The following is a 12,302-nucleotide window of genomic DNA, read 5'->3' as shown; positions in this document are numbered from 1 at the left end:
CCTCCATTTCCCCCTCTCCTTCCTCTCCTTCCTCCACTTCCCCCTCTCCCTCCTCTTCCTCTCCTTCTTTCCCCTCTCCTTGTCCTTCCGCCTCTTTCCTTTCCCCCTCTTCCTTCTCTTCCTCTTCCTCATCTTCCTCCCCTCCGCCCTCTCCCTCCCCTTCCTTCTCACCTCTGTGCTCCTCCCCTTCCCCTTCCTCCATCCTTTCGTTTCTTCCTTCCTGATGGCCTCGTTCCTGTTCCCCCTCCCTTCGCTCCTGGGCCTCCTCCTCTTCTGGGTCTTTCTCTCCCTTACCTAAGCCCTCCATCTCTCCTCCTCCCTTGTCTTTCCCCTCCCCGCCCCCCTCACTCTGCCTCTGTTCCGCTCCTGAACTTCCCTCCCTCTGGACTCGCTCACCTCCACCTCCTGCCTTGCCCTTGCCTCCACTCACCTCCGCTCTGTCTGTCAGGTCATCGGACAGGATCTCTATCTCCTCCTGCTTTCGTGCGGGCACTTGCACATGTTTCCCACTCGCCTCTACCTCTGGCTCCTCTACTCCACTTCCTTCTGAATCCTCTGCTCCTTCCTGCTCTTCAGGGATCTCTGACAAGTGGTCACATTTAAAATCGTATTTTGCCAGGAATTTGGACAGTTTGTGTTCAGTCTCCTCCTCCTGTCCTTGTTCGATAAATTTGCGACTATACCACAAGTTTGGGTCCACTTCCACTTCGTCATCCTCTTTCTCTCCACTACTAAATTCTACTGACTCCGGCTGCTCGAAGCCGTCAGTGGTGCCTTGCTGACTTGCACTTTCGCCTTCCAAGAAACTGTCTGGCTCGTCTAGAGAGTCTCTCTCGCTGTCAAAAATCATATCTCGCTTGTTCCTCTTAGCATCCTCAACAAAATCTTTACTGTCTTCATCATCAATATTTATGTCTCTATTTGGTAAGTTGTCAAAGAACATATTAATATCTCTTAAATTCTCTTCGATTTGTCTCCTAGCCTTCAGACCTGCCATTTCGGCCAGCTCAGTTTCCTTCTCAGAGACTATTTCTTCTGCATCTGGATCCTTCTGCCACTGGCCTGCATCGCTTGCCTTTGCTATGGCCTTACTGTCAGGTGGATAAAGACCATGCTTACTCTCACATCTGAACAGCCCTCTTTGCACACCCTCTGCACGGGTGTCAGCTCGAGGGCCAGGCTGGCCTGGGTCACTACCTATGTCCTCATCTGAAAATGCTTCCGTAGTCATAGCTGCTTGCATCACGTACATTCCTTTTGCCAAAAGTTGTTTATAGACTCTCCCTTCATTCACTGTTTTGGACATCTCTTCACTTGCAAATCCTTTACTATCATCGTTTTCAGAGTGAGCTGTATGCTGCTTCAGTTGCTCAATTGTTTCTTGTTTCTGTAAATTTTTGAAGTAATCGTCATACTACTATTAGTTGACAAAGGGGACTTATCTACTTCAAAACACTGCCCAGATTTTGCATTACTCTAAGTTTCGCTAGCAGAATAAAAATGTCCAATTTTCCCAGACATTTTGCTCAGACTGGCCTCTTGTTGGCGAGGACCGCCACCACTCTCTGAGTCTGCGGCACATGGGACTCCGCCGTGGCACACAGGTAAGCATCTCACTCGCACGCACTCACTACCTACCCTCATGTTGTCTCTATTCACACAAGTCAACTCATGTCAGGATGTCTTCACCCCTTAATTGGAATCAAGTCTCAAAGAGAATACATGTCCATACAGATTGTGCAAAATACCGATAAAAAAAAATGTACACTTCTCTTATGTGAAATCAGGTTCGGTTTCTTTTTTTCCTACCTTCCCTGTTATTTTAATTGTTAGACTTTGATTGCTCTTTGAATTCCGTGAAATTCACAGAATTAAAGAAAATTAATGAAAATATGAAATTGTTTAATATTGGAAAAAATGAATATGCCTTCTTATGCCTAGAAGGAAAATCTGAGATGAAAACTACAAAACTTTTAATCAGTATACTAAAAAATACGTTTCTTTTCAAAACAAATCTTTGAGTTTTCAAATTTTTGACCCTCTTCCTTTTATCTATTGTATTCTTTAATTATAATAACTTACATACATGAAACTAACCACTATGTGGAAAAAATACCTACGGTAAAATGTAAGACTTTTATAAAAACTACGAAATTAAAGACTGCGATTTGAATGATACATTACGAATATGAAATTCATTTCCTGCTGGACAAAATAAGGCAAAAATCAAATCATTGACCTAAATTCTGTAAGCTAATGAACTGAAATATTTGATAAATTTGGGTCTCTGGAGAGTAAAATCTCACTAAATCAAGTGCTACAAATTGTCATGAGTGCTAGGCTTAGGAAGAAGTCATTTTTTGCTCCCCCCAAAATTAAAACAGCACAAGTTAAACATTAATATATGGAAATACTACAATAAATCATTTTTTTAATTCACTAAAATAGGTCTGGTTGAGCCTCTACTTAAAAGGACTATGTCAAGTATAAAATATCAGTTTAAAAGGAAGTGCTTTCCTTCTGCTTGTTCTAGGTCCTACTTTTTAAAAAGTCACAATTCTTTCAAGAGCCCTAAAGAGAGGCAGAGGCCCAGCTGCCAGAAATGATTTCTAAGTGTATGTGCCTTCACTTCCCTAGCATAATCAAACAGCATAGAAGAGGCAGAGCCCTGAGTCTAAGAGAAGAGGAAGGAGAGACAGAGGAACAGATGTCTGCTTGGAAGTGCAGTCAGTCAGTAAAGTCAGTCAACCTTCGCTGAGCTTCCCCCCTGGGTTAGGAGAAGAGTTCTCCCATATTCAAAATGAATGCAGTTACTCACCACGCCTCTGCCTCTCAATAAAACAGAGGTAAGACTTAAAAAAGACTGGCACAAATTTTTAAAAGTCAGCAAGATCCTCTTGCATTTCAGTGACTTTGACTTTGAGGATTTTTTAGTTTAATAATGTGACAAAGGCACTGGAAATATAAATTAAATATTGTCTATAAGCCTTCTTCCTTCAATTTCTATTTCTCCAATTTACTTTTCTAATCTTCAAACCCCTCCTTTCTTTCACCCCACTGGTCCTTAAAGCCAGGAGAAGCAAAGGATTTCAGGTCAGGCCTTTGTCTCTCCAGGGTTGTGAAAACCACCAACTATTCCTTTCTCCTGCTACTCATTTGTTATTCATTAAAAACCTCTCTTTATCACCCATGCATGGTTTCTGATTGATTTCCAAATGTTTAATTTTGTTTTTATGCTATCAATTCCATGACAGATTAAAGCCTATTCCGCACACTGGAAAAGCAATTATCAAATATTTTGACTAAAACCACCAAATTTTAGAGCTCAAGAAGATGTTAATATCATCTTTGAGAACAACATGGTAACTCAACCAAAGTCATGCTTAGCCCAAGTCTGAGAACCATTCTGATAAACAGTAGTAGCTTCTTCCAATGCTTTTGAACTGCCATAATAATCCTTTGCTTTGGTGGTAAGAAAATGTGACTACTACGACTTGTTAGTGACAACAAAAAGCAAATTTCAGCAATGAAATCCTGCCATATATCTGAAATACATACCAACAGAACAAACCCAAATTGAGGCCATCTACAATGTATTCCTCTTTCAAAATCTAAAGTAAACGAATACTTACCTTTCACGTATTCTTTTCAGAAAGCTTTCAAGAAAAAAATATAAACTGTTCTTACCCACCACAGTGAAAAGAACTCTCTATATTATACCTTTTGTTTCTGAATTGGTGATAATTTTAATGACTTCTCATTGGAATTCAGGCTCATCATATGTGTCTGCAAGAAATAAAAAATATGTTCTAAAAAGAATAAAGAGTATATATAATATTATATATTTACGTATTCTTATATAACAGTTCAGACAGTAATATAATCTACACTCAACTGCATAATAATGATACGAAGATCATAATTAATTGTACTGTATGTCATCTATACTTCAATAAAATAATAAACATATAGCATATAAAAATAAACAAAATGGAAGCAAACCCTTTTTAATGCAAGGAACATCACATGTATTCAACACACAAATATGAATACACGATGAACTAAAATCCAAACATATCTATATCGATAAATGAGCAAACCAATACCATATTTAAGACATCAGTAGTTTCTCCAAGGCTTTCTGAATCTCCGGCTGAAGAATTGTCTGCTTCTTTCCCTTTGGCCATTTTATCATGAAAATAATCTGATTAAAAGGGAAAAGAGAAAACCAGCTTTCAGTGGAAAATTGAAAGACACCTGGACAATAAGTTATTCTCTAATATAAAGTGAAGGCATAATTTTACTGAAGTCCTTTAACCTCATGTTAAGGGAACTGAACAGAATTCATTCACAGTGATAAGAGGTTTTAAAGTCTCTTTCTGAAAGTTTAAAGACTTCAGTGCTGGTGAGATAGGAACTGCTTTGTTCATATGAACAGGCAAACCTTTGGGAGAACTGCTACCCAGGTATCAACCACTGTAACAGTGAGTCCCCAAAAAGGGCCCTGGTGACCCACATCCTCCCGAAATGGGGCCCCTTATGTCGTTCCTTTCCACATTTTACCAGGTAGTTCTATATGGCCAACAAAACAAAGCAGCCATAATTGTGATGTTACCACAGTTTATATGTCTGTCTTTCTTGCATCACTTTCTCTGGGGGGAAGCCATGCTAGGAGCATTCCTAGGGAGAAGCCCACGTGCTGAGGAAGTAAAACCTCCTGCCAATGGCCATGCGGGGCAGCACAGAAGAGCATCCTATAGCCCCAGTGGAGCCTTCGGGTGACTCCAGCCCCAACTGACAGCATGATTGCACCTGCATGAAATGCTCTGGGTCAGAACCCCTCAGCTAGGCTGCTCCTCAATTCTTGACCCTCACAAACTCTGTGAGATGAGTTTTAAGGCCACTTGTTACGTGAAAAATCAGATAACTAGTAAAAGCACCTAGAAATGTTCATGGAAAACTACAAGGTTATTATGTCATCGAGCAGGTAACTAAAACTTAACGAGCTCTCCTTGATCTTACATTTTTCTCAATTACTACAACCCCGTTTAGCACCCATATATTTGAGAGGAGCTCCTAAACGAAGTCCTTGCTAAAAATGCCAGTCCCCACTGATCTTGCCGTTGTAAATTCATTCAGTGCAAAGGAGCAAATAATCCATTTGTGCTTATTTCGTGTGCGGCGCTATGTGCAAGATAATCAACTTAATTAACGGCTCACTCTGAATGAGCTTATCATCTAAAGGGAATACACTGGCATGAAAAATCACATCCAAATGCTGCGAATCAGGAAATGTTTCACTAAAGAGGTGCGCGGAAGAGTGAGTAGAATCCTGGGAGGTGGAGGTGGACAGAGAAGAAAGTGAAGCCCCATGCTAACAGAAGCAGCAGCAATGGCTTGTACTAAAGGCTGGCCATGTGCTGGGAATACATGCTTTCGCACATGTCACGTGACCTCCATGACAACAAGAGAGGTAAGCAGAGTGTCCCCATACTTCATAAAGGAATAAATGAAGTGCCAAGTGTCGGTCTCGACACTTGACTTGACTTTACAGCCTTTTCTACCAAGTCTGACTGTGAAGACCTCTGTTTGATCAAAATCAAGAGTTGGGAAACTTTCCCTGTAAGAGGCCATCTAGTAAATATTTCAGGCTTTGTGGCCACACAGTCTCCATCCTAATGACTCAAACTCTGCTGTTGTCGTGTAAGAGCAGCCAAAGGCACTACATAAAGGAATGGCCCGATGGGGCTCCAATAAAACTTTGTATACAAAAACAAGTGGCTGGCTAGACGTGGCTCACTTTACAGACCGGTGACCTGCATTAAGGTTATAAGAAAAAGATTACTATCAAAACCACAATGAGATATCACCTCACACCAGTCAGAATGGCTAAAATAAACAAGTCAGGAAATGACAGATGCTGGCGAGGATGCGGAGAAAGGGGAACCCTCCTACACTGTTGGTGGGAATGCAAGCTGGTGAAGCCACTTTGGAAAACAGCATGGAGGTTCCTCAAAATGTTGAAAATAGAACTGCCCTATGACCCAGCAATTACACTACTGGGTATTTACCCTAAAGATACAAACGTAGTGATCCAAAGGGGCACGTGCACCCGAATGTTTATAGCAGCAATGTCCACAATAGCCAAACTATGGAAAGAACCTAGATGTCCATCAACAGATGAATGGATCAAGAAGATGTGGTATATATACACAATGGAATACTATGCAGCCATCAAAAGAAATGAAATCTTGCCATTTGCGACAACATGGATGGAACTAGAGCGTATCATGCTTAGCGAAATAAGTCAAGCAGAGAAAGACAACTATCATATGATCTCCCTGATATGAGGAAGTGGTGATGCAACATGGGGGCTTAAGTGGGTAGGAGAAGAATAAATGAAACACGATGGGATTGGGAGGGAGACAAACCATAAGTGACTCTTAATCTCACAAAACAAACTGAGGGTTGCTGGGGGGAGGGGGTTTGGGAGAAGGGGGTGGGATTATGGACATTGGGGAGGGTATGTGCTTTGGTGAGTGCTGTGAAGTGTGTAAACCTGGTGATTCACAGACCTGTACCCCTGGGGATAAAAATATATGTTTATAAAAAATAAAAAATTAAAAAAAAAAAAGAAAAAGATTACTGAGAGATGGAGCTACAAAAGCAGGTGGCAGTTACATGGGGAAATTCACATTTATCTTCACAAATATTATGGATATCAGAAGCCACTGGAGCAGAGGAGAACTAAAACTGTGCCTGAGGAAGATTAATGTAGAAAGTTCTAAATGGGATAGACTGGAGAGGGCAGAGAATGGAGGTTTGGAAAAACTGATAGTAGATCACTGAAGCTCACGGGCCTTGCCTTATACTTGACTAAGGAAACAGAAGTCATCAGACCTGATCTGCCTTATCTTCCCCCCAAGAAATGTACACATTTACTTCCATTTTCCTGTTGAAATACAGGATGTGTCTTTCCTCTTACCAAAGACTGCTCTGTATGCCAGCACCACTGTGATGTTCATGTTCATTCTCTCTCTCTCTCGGGCTATAGGTCAGTCTGGGACTACTGGCTCACATCCATTAGCATACAAAAATGTTCTACTATTTCTCATTGACCCCGCATCTCCCTCGAGCTGCCAGCCCTTTTCTCTGCTCCTCTTAATGACCAAAATTGGCAAAGGAATTTTCTACATTCATGCCTCAACTCTTTGCCCTCTGGCTTCTGCTCTTATCTCCCCCTGAAGCTACTCTTGTCAAGATCAAGGACACTCTCCACAAAGCCAAATCCATGGGATGCTTCTTTGAGCTTCCTCCTTGACCTCTGACCAGTACTTGGAATTCACGACCCTACTCTCTCCTGGTTCCCTTCCTCTTACCCTTCTAGCTGGTGGGGCTGAGGAAAGTTTCTTTGCCACCAGCTCTTCCTCCCCTACCCTCAAAATGTTAGATGTTCTTCAGGTCAAACCCTGGGCGCTCTTCTCGTGCTACTCTGCTATCTAACAGGTGCTTTCACCAAGTCCCACAGACTGTAAATACCAATTCTGTGTTGTCGGGTTCCAAATGTATCTCCCTGGTTCAGACCTCTCTTCTGAACTTTAGGCTGGCATCTTCAACTGCCTCCTCCATATTTCTGCTTCGATGTTTCGCAGCAAGCTTGATTTTTTTTTTCCCTCAAGCTTGTCAACCATGCTTTTGCCTAGGAATCATTCTGGATTCTTCCCTTTCCTTCACCTCCATGTGTAAATTCAGGTAGTTCTAGGTCTCAAATGCACTTCCAATCTGCCCCCTTCTCTCCATCTTCACAGCAACCTGGACCACACACCATCCTCTCTTGCAATGGGCTCTTGAGTATGCTTCCTACCTTTAGTCCTTCCTCCCTACAATCCACACAGAGGCAAAAGTGAGCATCTTAAAATGTAAACTGGACTGGAGGACATCACTCCACTGATTAAAAACCTTTAATGACTTTGTATTGCACTTAAGAAAACACTCAAACAGGCTTCTCACTGCCTATAAAATCGTGAATACTTTTTTCACTCTTCTCTCCAACATCTTATCTAGCCTTTTCCTGCACTCTCTAGCTCCAACAGTCTTCTTTCCTTTTCTTATAAACTGCCTCCAAACCTTTGCCTCTATTACTTTCTTTGCCTAGAATGCACATAACCTCTCTCTTCATGTGGCTTTCTTATCCTTTACGTGTTAGCTTAAATGTCACCTTCTCAGCAAGGTCTTCCCTGACCTTCCTCCCTCCACGATAAACACTGAAGTCTGCAAGTAATTTAGAAGAGGTCCTGTTATATGTTAGATATAACTTGCAGCATACTTTTAAGACAGTTTCAGCGAACAGTCACAAAAAGATAAGGAATAGCTTTTCCTTTGGCTCTAGCTATAAAACTCTGTATATGTTCATATTCAGATCTCTTGAAGTGAGAAACAACTTCCTCCAAACCACAAACTTCTCTTTTCCTTGTACAAACTGTTGTCAGACTCCACTTTTTCCATGTACAGGCCTGAAAGGTGTCAGTGACGCTTACCTCAAAGCAAAGCATAAAAAAGTTCTCTGTGAGATGCAAGGATCTGGCTCATTATCAGGGGCGCCTGGGCGGCTCCGTCGGTTAAGTCTCTGACTTGGTTTTGGCTCAGGTCATGACCTCAGGGTCCTGGGATCAGCATGGATCATATTTAAGATTCTCTCCCCCTACCCCTCCCCACACTCACACACACACACCCTCTCTCTCTCTCTCTCAAAATAAATAAAATAAACGTTTGGAAAAAATACAGTAAGAAACTGGCTCATGATCAAGGTTCTAGTTGTAGATAATATTCTATTCCCACGGTGCACACCTACTTCAACACCTGCTTTTACTACTTCAACTTTTGATCCCAAAATACTAAAATTTATCTGTGCCATGGTTCTTAATCACAGGTGCCCAGATCATCTTAATTCCAAACCTACTGTTTATTCTAATCTCTTGACCCTGGCTTCTTGTCCTGCCCCTACTATTCAAGCATGTGCCCTGCAATAATACATACACACTCCTAAGATACACAAATGCCTGTAAACAAAATTCTTTCCAAGAGGTGTATAATAATTGAAGAGCTGGGATTACAATTTAAAATACAATGTGTATCTATAAGGCAGTGAGGTAGAAGTGTTAATAATAACCAACTATAAAGAGCTTCCTAGAAGTGCTAGGCTCAATGGTATTTTATATACCTTATCTCATTTAACCTCAATCACTCTAAAGGAGTATTACTATACCCACTTTAAAGATAGGAAAACTAAGGGTTAGACACAGTTAATAAATGTCAGGGATGGCATCTGACCCCAGCTCTACTTAACTCCATGCCCCATGCTCTTTTTTTCTTTTTTGTCTTCTTTTTCTTGAGAGAGAGAGCACGTGTGTGCATGCATGCATACAGGTGAGGGCAGGGGAGGGTTAGGAGCAGAGGGAGAGGGAGAAAATCTTAAGAGGGCTCCATGCTGGGCAGAGCTCAATCCCACAACCCCAAGATCATGACCTGAGCTGAAATCAAGAGTTAGAAGCTTAACCAACTGAGCCACCCAGGTGCCCCCATGTCCCATGTTCTTGACCACTATGGTATACTGCCTAAATTCAAGACTTCACATAGGTCCAGAAGATCCACATTCAAATCTGACTCTCTTCATTTATAGGCTGAGTGACCTTGGCCAAGTCACTCAGTCTTTTCAAGCCTTGCTTCTCTCATCTACCAAAATGAAGAGTTTAGAACTCCCACGGATTTCACAGAGTTGCTTCAGGTTTAAAGGAGATAAGGTAAGAGAAGGTATTACATATTCTATGCATTGCTCTATAAAAATATGCCGCTATTATTATTATGGGGTTTTTAGGGTCACTAGTGATGCTTTATATTTATAAGAGTAATCTGGACTGGAACTCGAACGAGAGATGTCAGCCTCCAACTAGGAAGAAAACAATTTAATTTGCAAGAACATCCTAACATAAATATGACACTAATAGGCATAAAAGGGACCCTTTTCCTGTGAGCAGACAGGATATCAGCTGTTACCTGGTTCCACTAGTTGCACGGGGTCCTCCTTTTCAAGTATCATTTTCCCTGGCCAATTACCTGCAGACATATAGAAAGGATCTGGGGTGGGGGGAAAGCTAACAGGTGGCACAGAAGTTCCTTCAATTGGAGGTAGTGTTCGTGTCATTTGAAAAGCATCAGGCGATCTCTCCTTAAAATAAACAGGTTAAATAAACTGTTACATGATATTATATGTTTAGTATTGACAGAAACTACCCCCCAGCTACTAAAAATATTTAAGAGACTTCAAAGTTGCCCACTGTCCCACATTCATCTTTAAATTATCACCAAGGACTCAAAAATGTTTTGTTCTGTCATCTCTGTATCTAAGTTGCTCTAAATTGTTAATTTAGAAGCCCGTTTTTCACACGATGGGTAAAAGTGTATGTATATTCTCTCTGCTTTCCTTAGGAAACAAAAAATTAGTCACAAGACCTAAAAAACAATAACTACAAAATACTGCTATTTCTCAGTCTTTCCACATGTACTTTTTCATAACCAAAAGCCAAACTTAACCTTTTTACTTCCAAAGGAATATGTTTTGGAACTTCAAGTAACTTTTTAAAAAAGGGATGTCTCCTTTAAATATTATTTGGCATTTTCTTTTTGTTTTTTTAAATACAAGTGCCATCGAAACAATAATTCTAACGCAGAATGAGAACCTCTAAAATTTAAGCGAGAAAGAACATTCCCTATCTTGAACTGCAGTCCTTATTTCTGTTTCCCACATTTCATTGTTTATAGTGTAGAACCTTACACGGCTCACGAGGTGTAACTAAAAGATAAAAAGCAAAGTAAAAGTCAATCCATATAGAGTTGAGAAAATAATTCAGCATTCAACCTGAAGTATGAAGATAGGCCTCTAAAAGGTTGCTTTGTATCTTTGCTTTGTATCCACTCTCTATTAACTCAAGGTTATCCATGATTATTTGAATTTTCTTACTTGTGTGTTGAACACCTTAACTCTGAATTTGCTTTAAGTTTGTAAGCCTCCAACTCTAACCATTTTATTTAGTCAATCTATCTTAAAAGACCCTTTTTGGTTTAAAAAGAAAATGAATTTTTTCCCATTCTGTTTGAAGGGCCATGATATAGAACTGGCCACAAGCCTATACCCTCTCTCTTCGCCGCACACGTGCTGGTAGAGTTCTGTGCAGTACACTGCCTGGGCTCAGATCGCTGAGGAGCAGAGAAGGCGCTGCAGGAAAGTAAGAATCGTTGCTTTCTTCTAACTCCAATTCTTCTGTCCTGCTGGGTCGCGGAGTGGCAAAAACAAGTGTGTGGCATCCACCACAAGCCACCTGTAGCATTAAACCACAGATTGATTAATCAACATTGGTTTCAAACACAAATAGGTTTTTAAGTTTTCAGCTACAAAACATTTACTTAGTGGTAAACTTCCTAGGTAGTCAGCCATCTCCTCTCCTCTCAAATACATACACACACACACTAATGTGTCTTCTTTAAACACTACAATTGAAAATTAGAACAAGTTTACACACCATTTTCCTTCCAATTCTGTTTCTCCTCATAAAGTTGAGAAAATGCTATTTTAATCTGAGAGTAACATGAACACCTTGAAAAAATCACCCAGAGAAGTTCTACTTGGAAAAAAAGTGATCCAAGAGGAAATCAACCTCTTGGGATAATTATATCTCCAAACCTTTTTCTTTACATGAACACTTTTGAAGTTCAATGCTTTAAAGTTCTTAGAGCAAAATGTAACCATGCATGATGGTGGAACATGAAAATTAAACCAACATTCAAAGAATTTTGAGAAATAAGTGATTTTCAATAAAATGCCTAAAAAACCATTGTGTAGTATTTGTAATACACAGATTTTTTAAAGCAACCTTATAGTGTTCTTCACAGTGATTATAAGAACTCATACTCTGAACCTTTCCTTCATAACATTGTGAAATTATTATTACTATTTTAAATAAGCCTCAGTAATATCTAATTCAACAAATATTTATAGGTGATTGTCAGATACTCTGCTGGCTGCTGGAGGAGACAACAAGCTTTCAGGCATGGCACATTTCTGGTTCTCAAGAGACACAGGGGAGCAAAGCAGGAGAGTCAAGATTAGGGTGAAAAGGACAATGTTCAAAGGAGAATTAGGAAAGGGACAGATTTTCTGAGTGGCATGATGTCTGACATTTGGCTTTTAGGAAATGAGTACACTCATTAGATATAGGCATGATATTCTTTCACACAAACATAAAAGT

At 40.4% G+C, this 12,302-nt stretch overlaps 1 protein-coding gene across 1 annotated transcript in view; it reads right to left on the bottom strand.

Moving 5' to 3' along the window:
- RPGR (retinitis pigmentosa GTPase regulator) overlaps nucleotides 1-12,302 on the bottom strand; it is an 84,449-nt gene that overhangs the window by 51,718 nt on the left and 20,429 nt on the right. The window contains exons 10-14 of the mRNA XM_059385267.1: nucleotides 11,190-11,375; nucleotides 10,054-10,225; nucleotides 4,107-4,204; nucleotides 3,721-3,786; nucleotides 431-1,387 (exon numbers count right to left, since the gene is read on the bottom strand). Coding sequence (XP_059241250.1) covers nucleotides 431-1,387; nucleotides 3,721-3,786; nucleotides 4,107-4,204; nucleotides 10,054-10,225; nucleotides 11,190-11,375 — 1,479 coding nt within the window. The remainder of the gene's footprint in view (nucleotides 1-430; nucleotides 1,388-3,720; nucleotides 3,787-4,106; nucleotides 4,205-10,053; nucleotides 10,226-11,189; nucleotides 11,376-12,302) is intronic.

The sequence above is a fragment of the Mustela nigripes genome, chromosome X, assembly GCF_022355385.1.
Source record: "Mustela nigripes isolate SB6536 chromosome X, MUSNIG.SB6536, whole genome shotgun sequence".
NCBI lineage: Eukaryota > Metazoa > Chordata > Mammalia > Carnivora > Mustelidae > Mustela > Mustela nigripes.
Note: the sequence above shows the minus strand (reverse complement) of the source record. Positions and strands in the feature narration are given on the sequence as shown.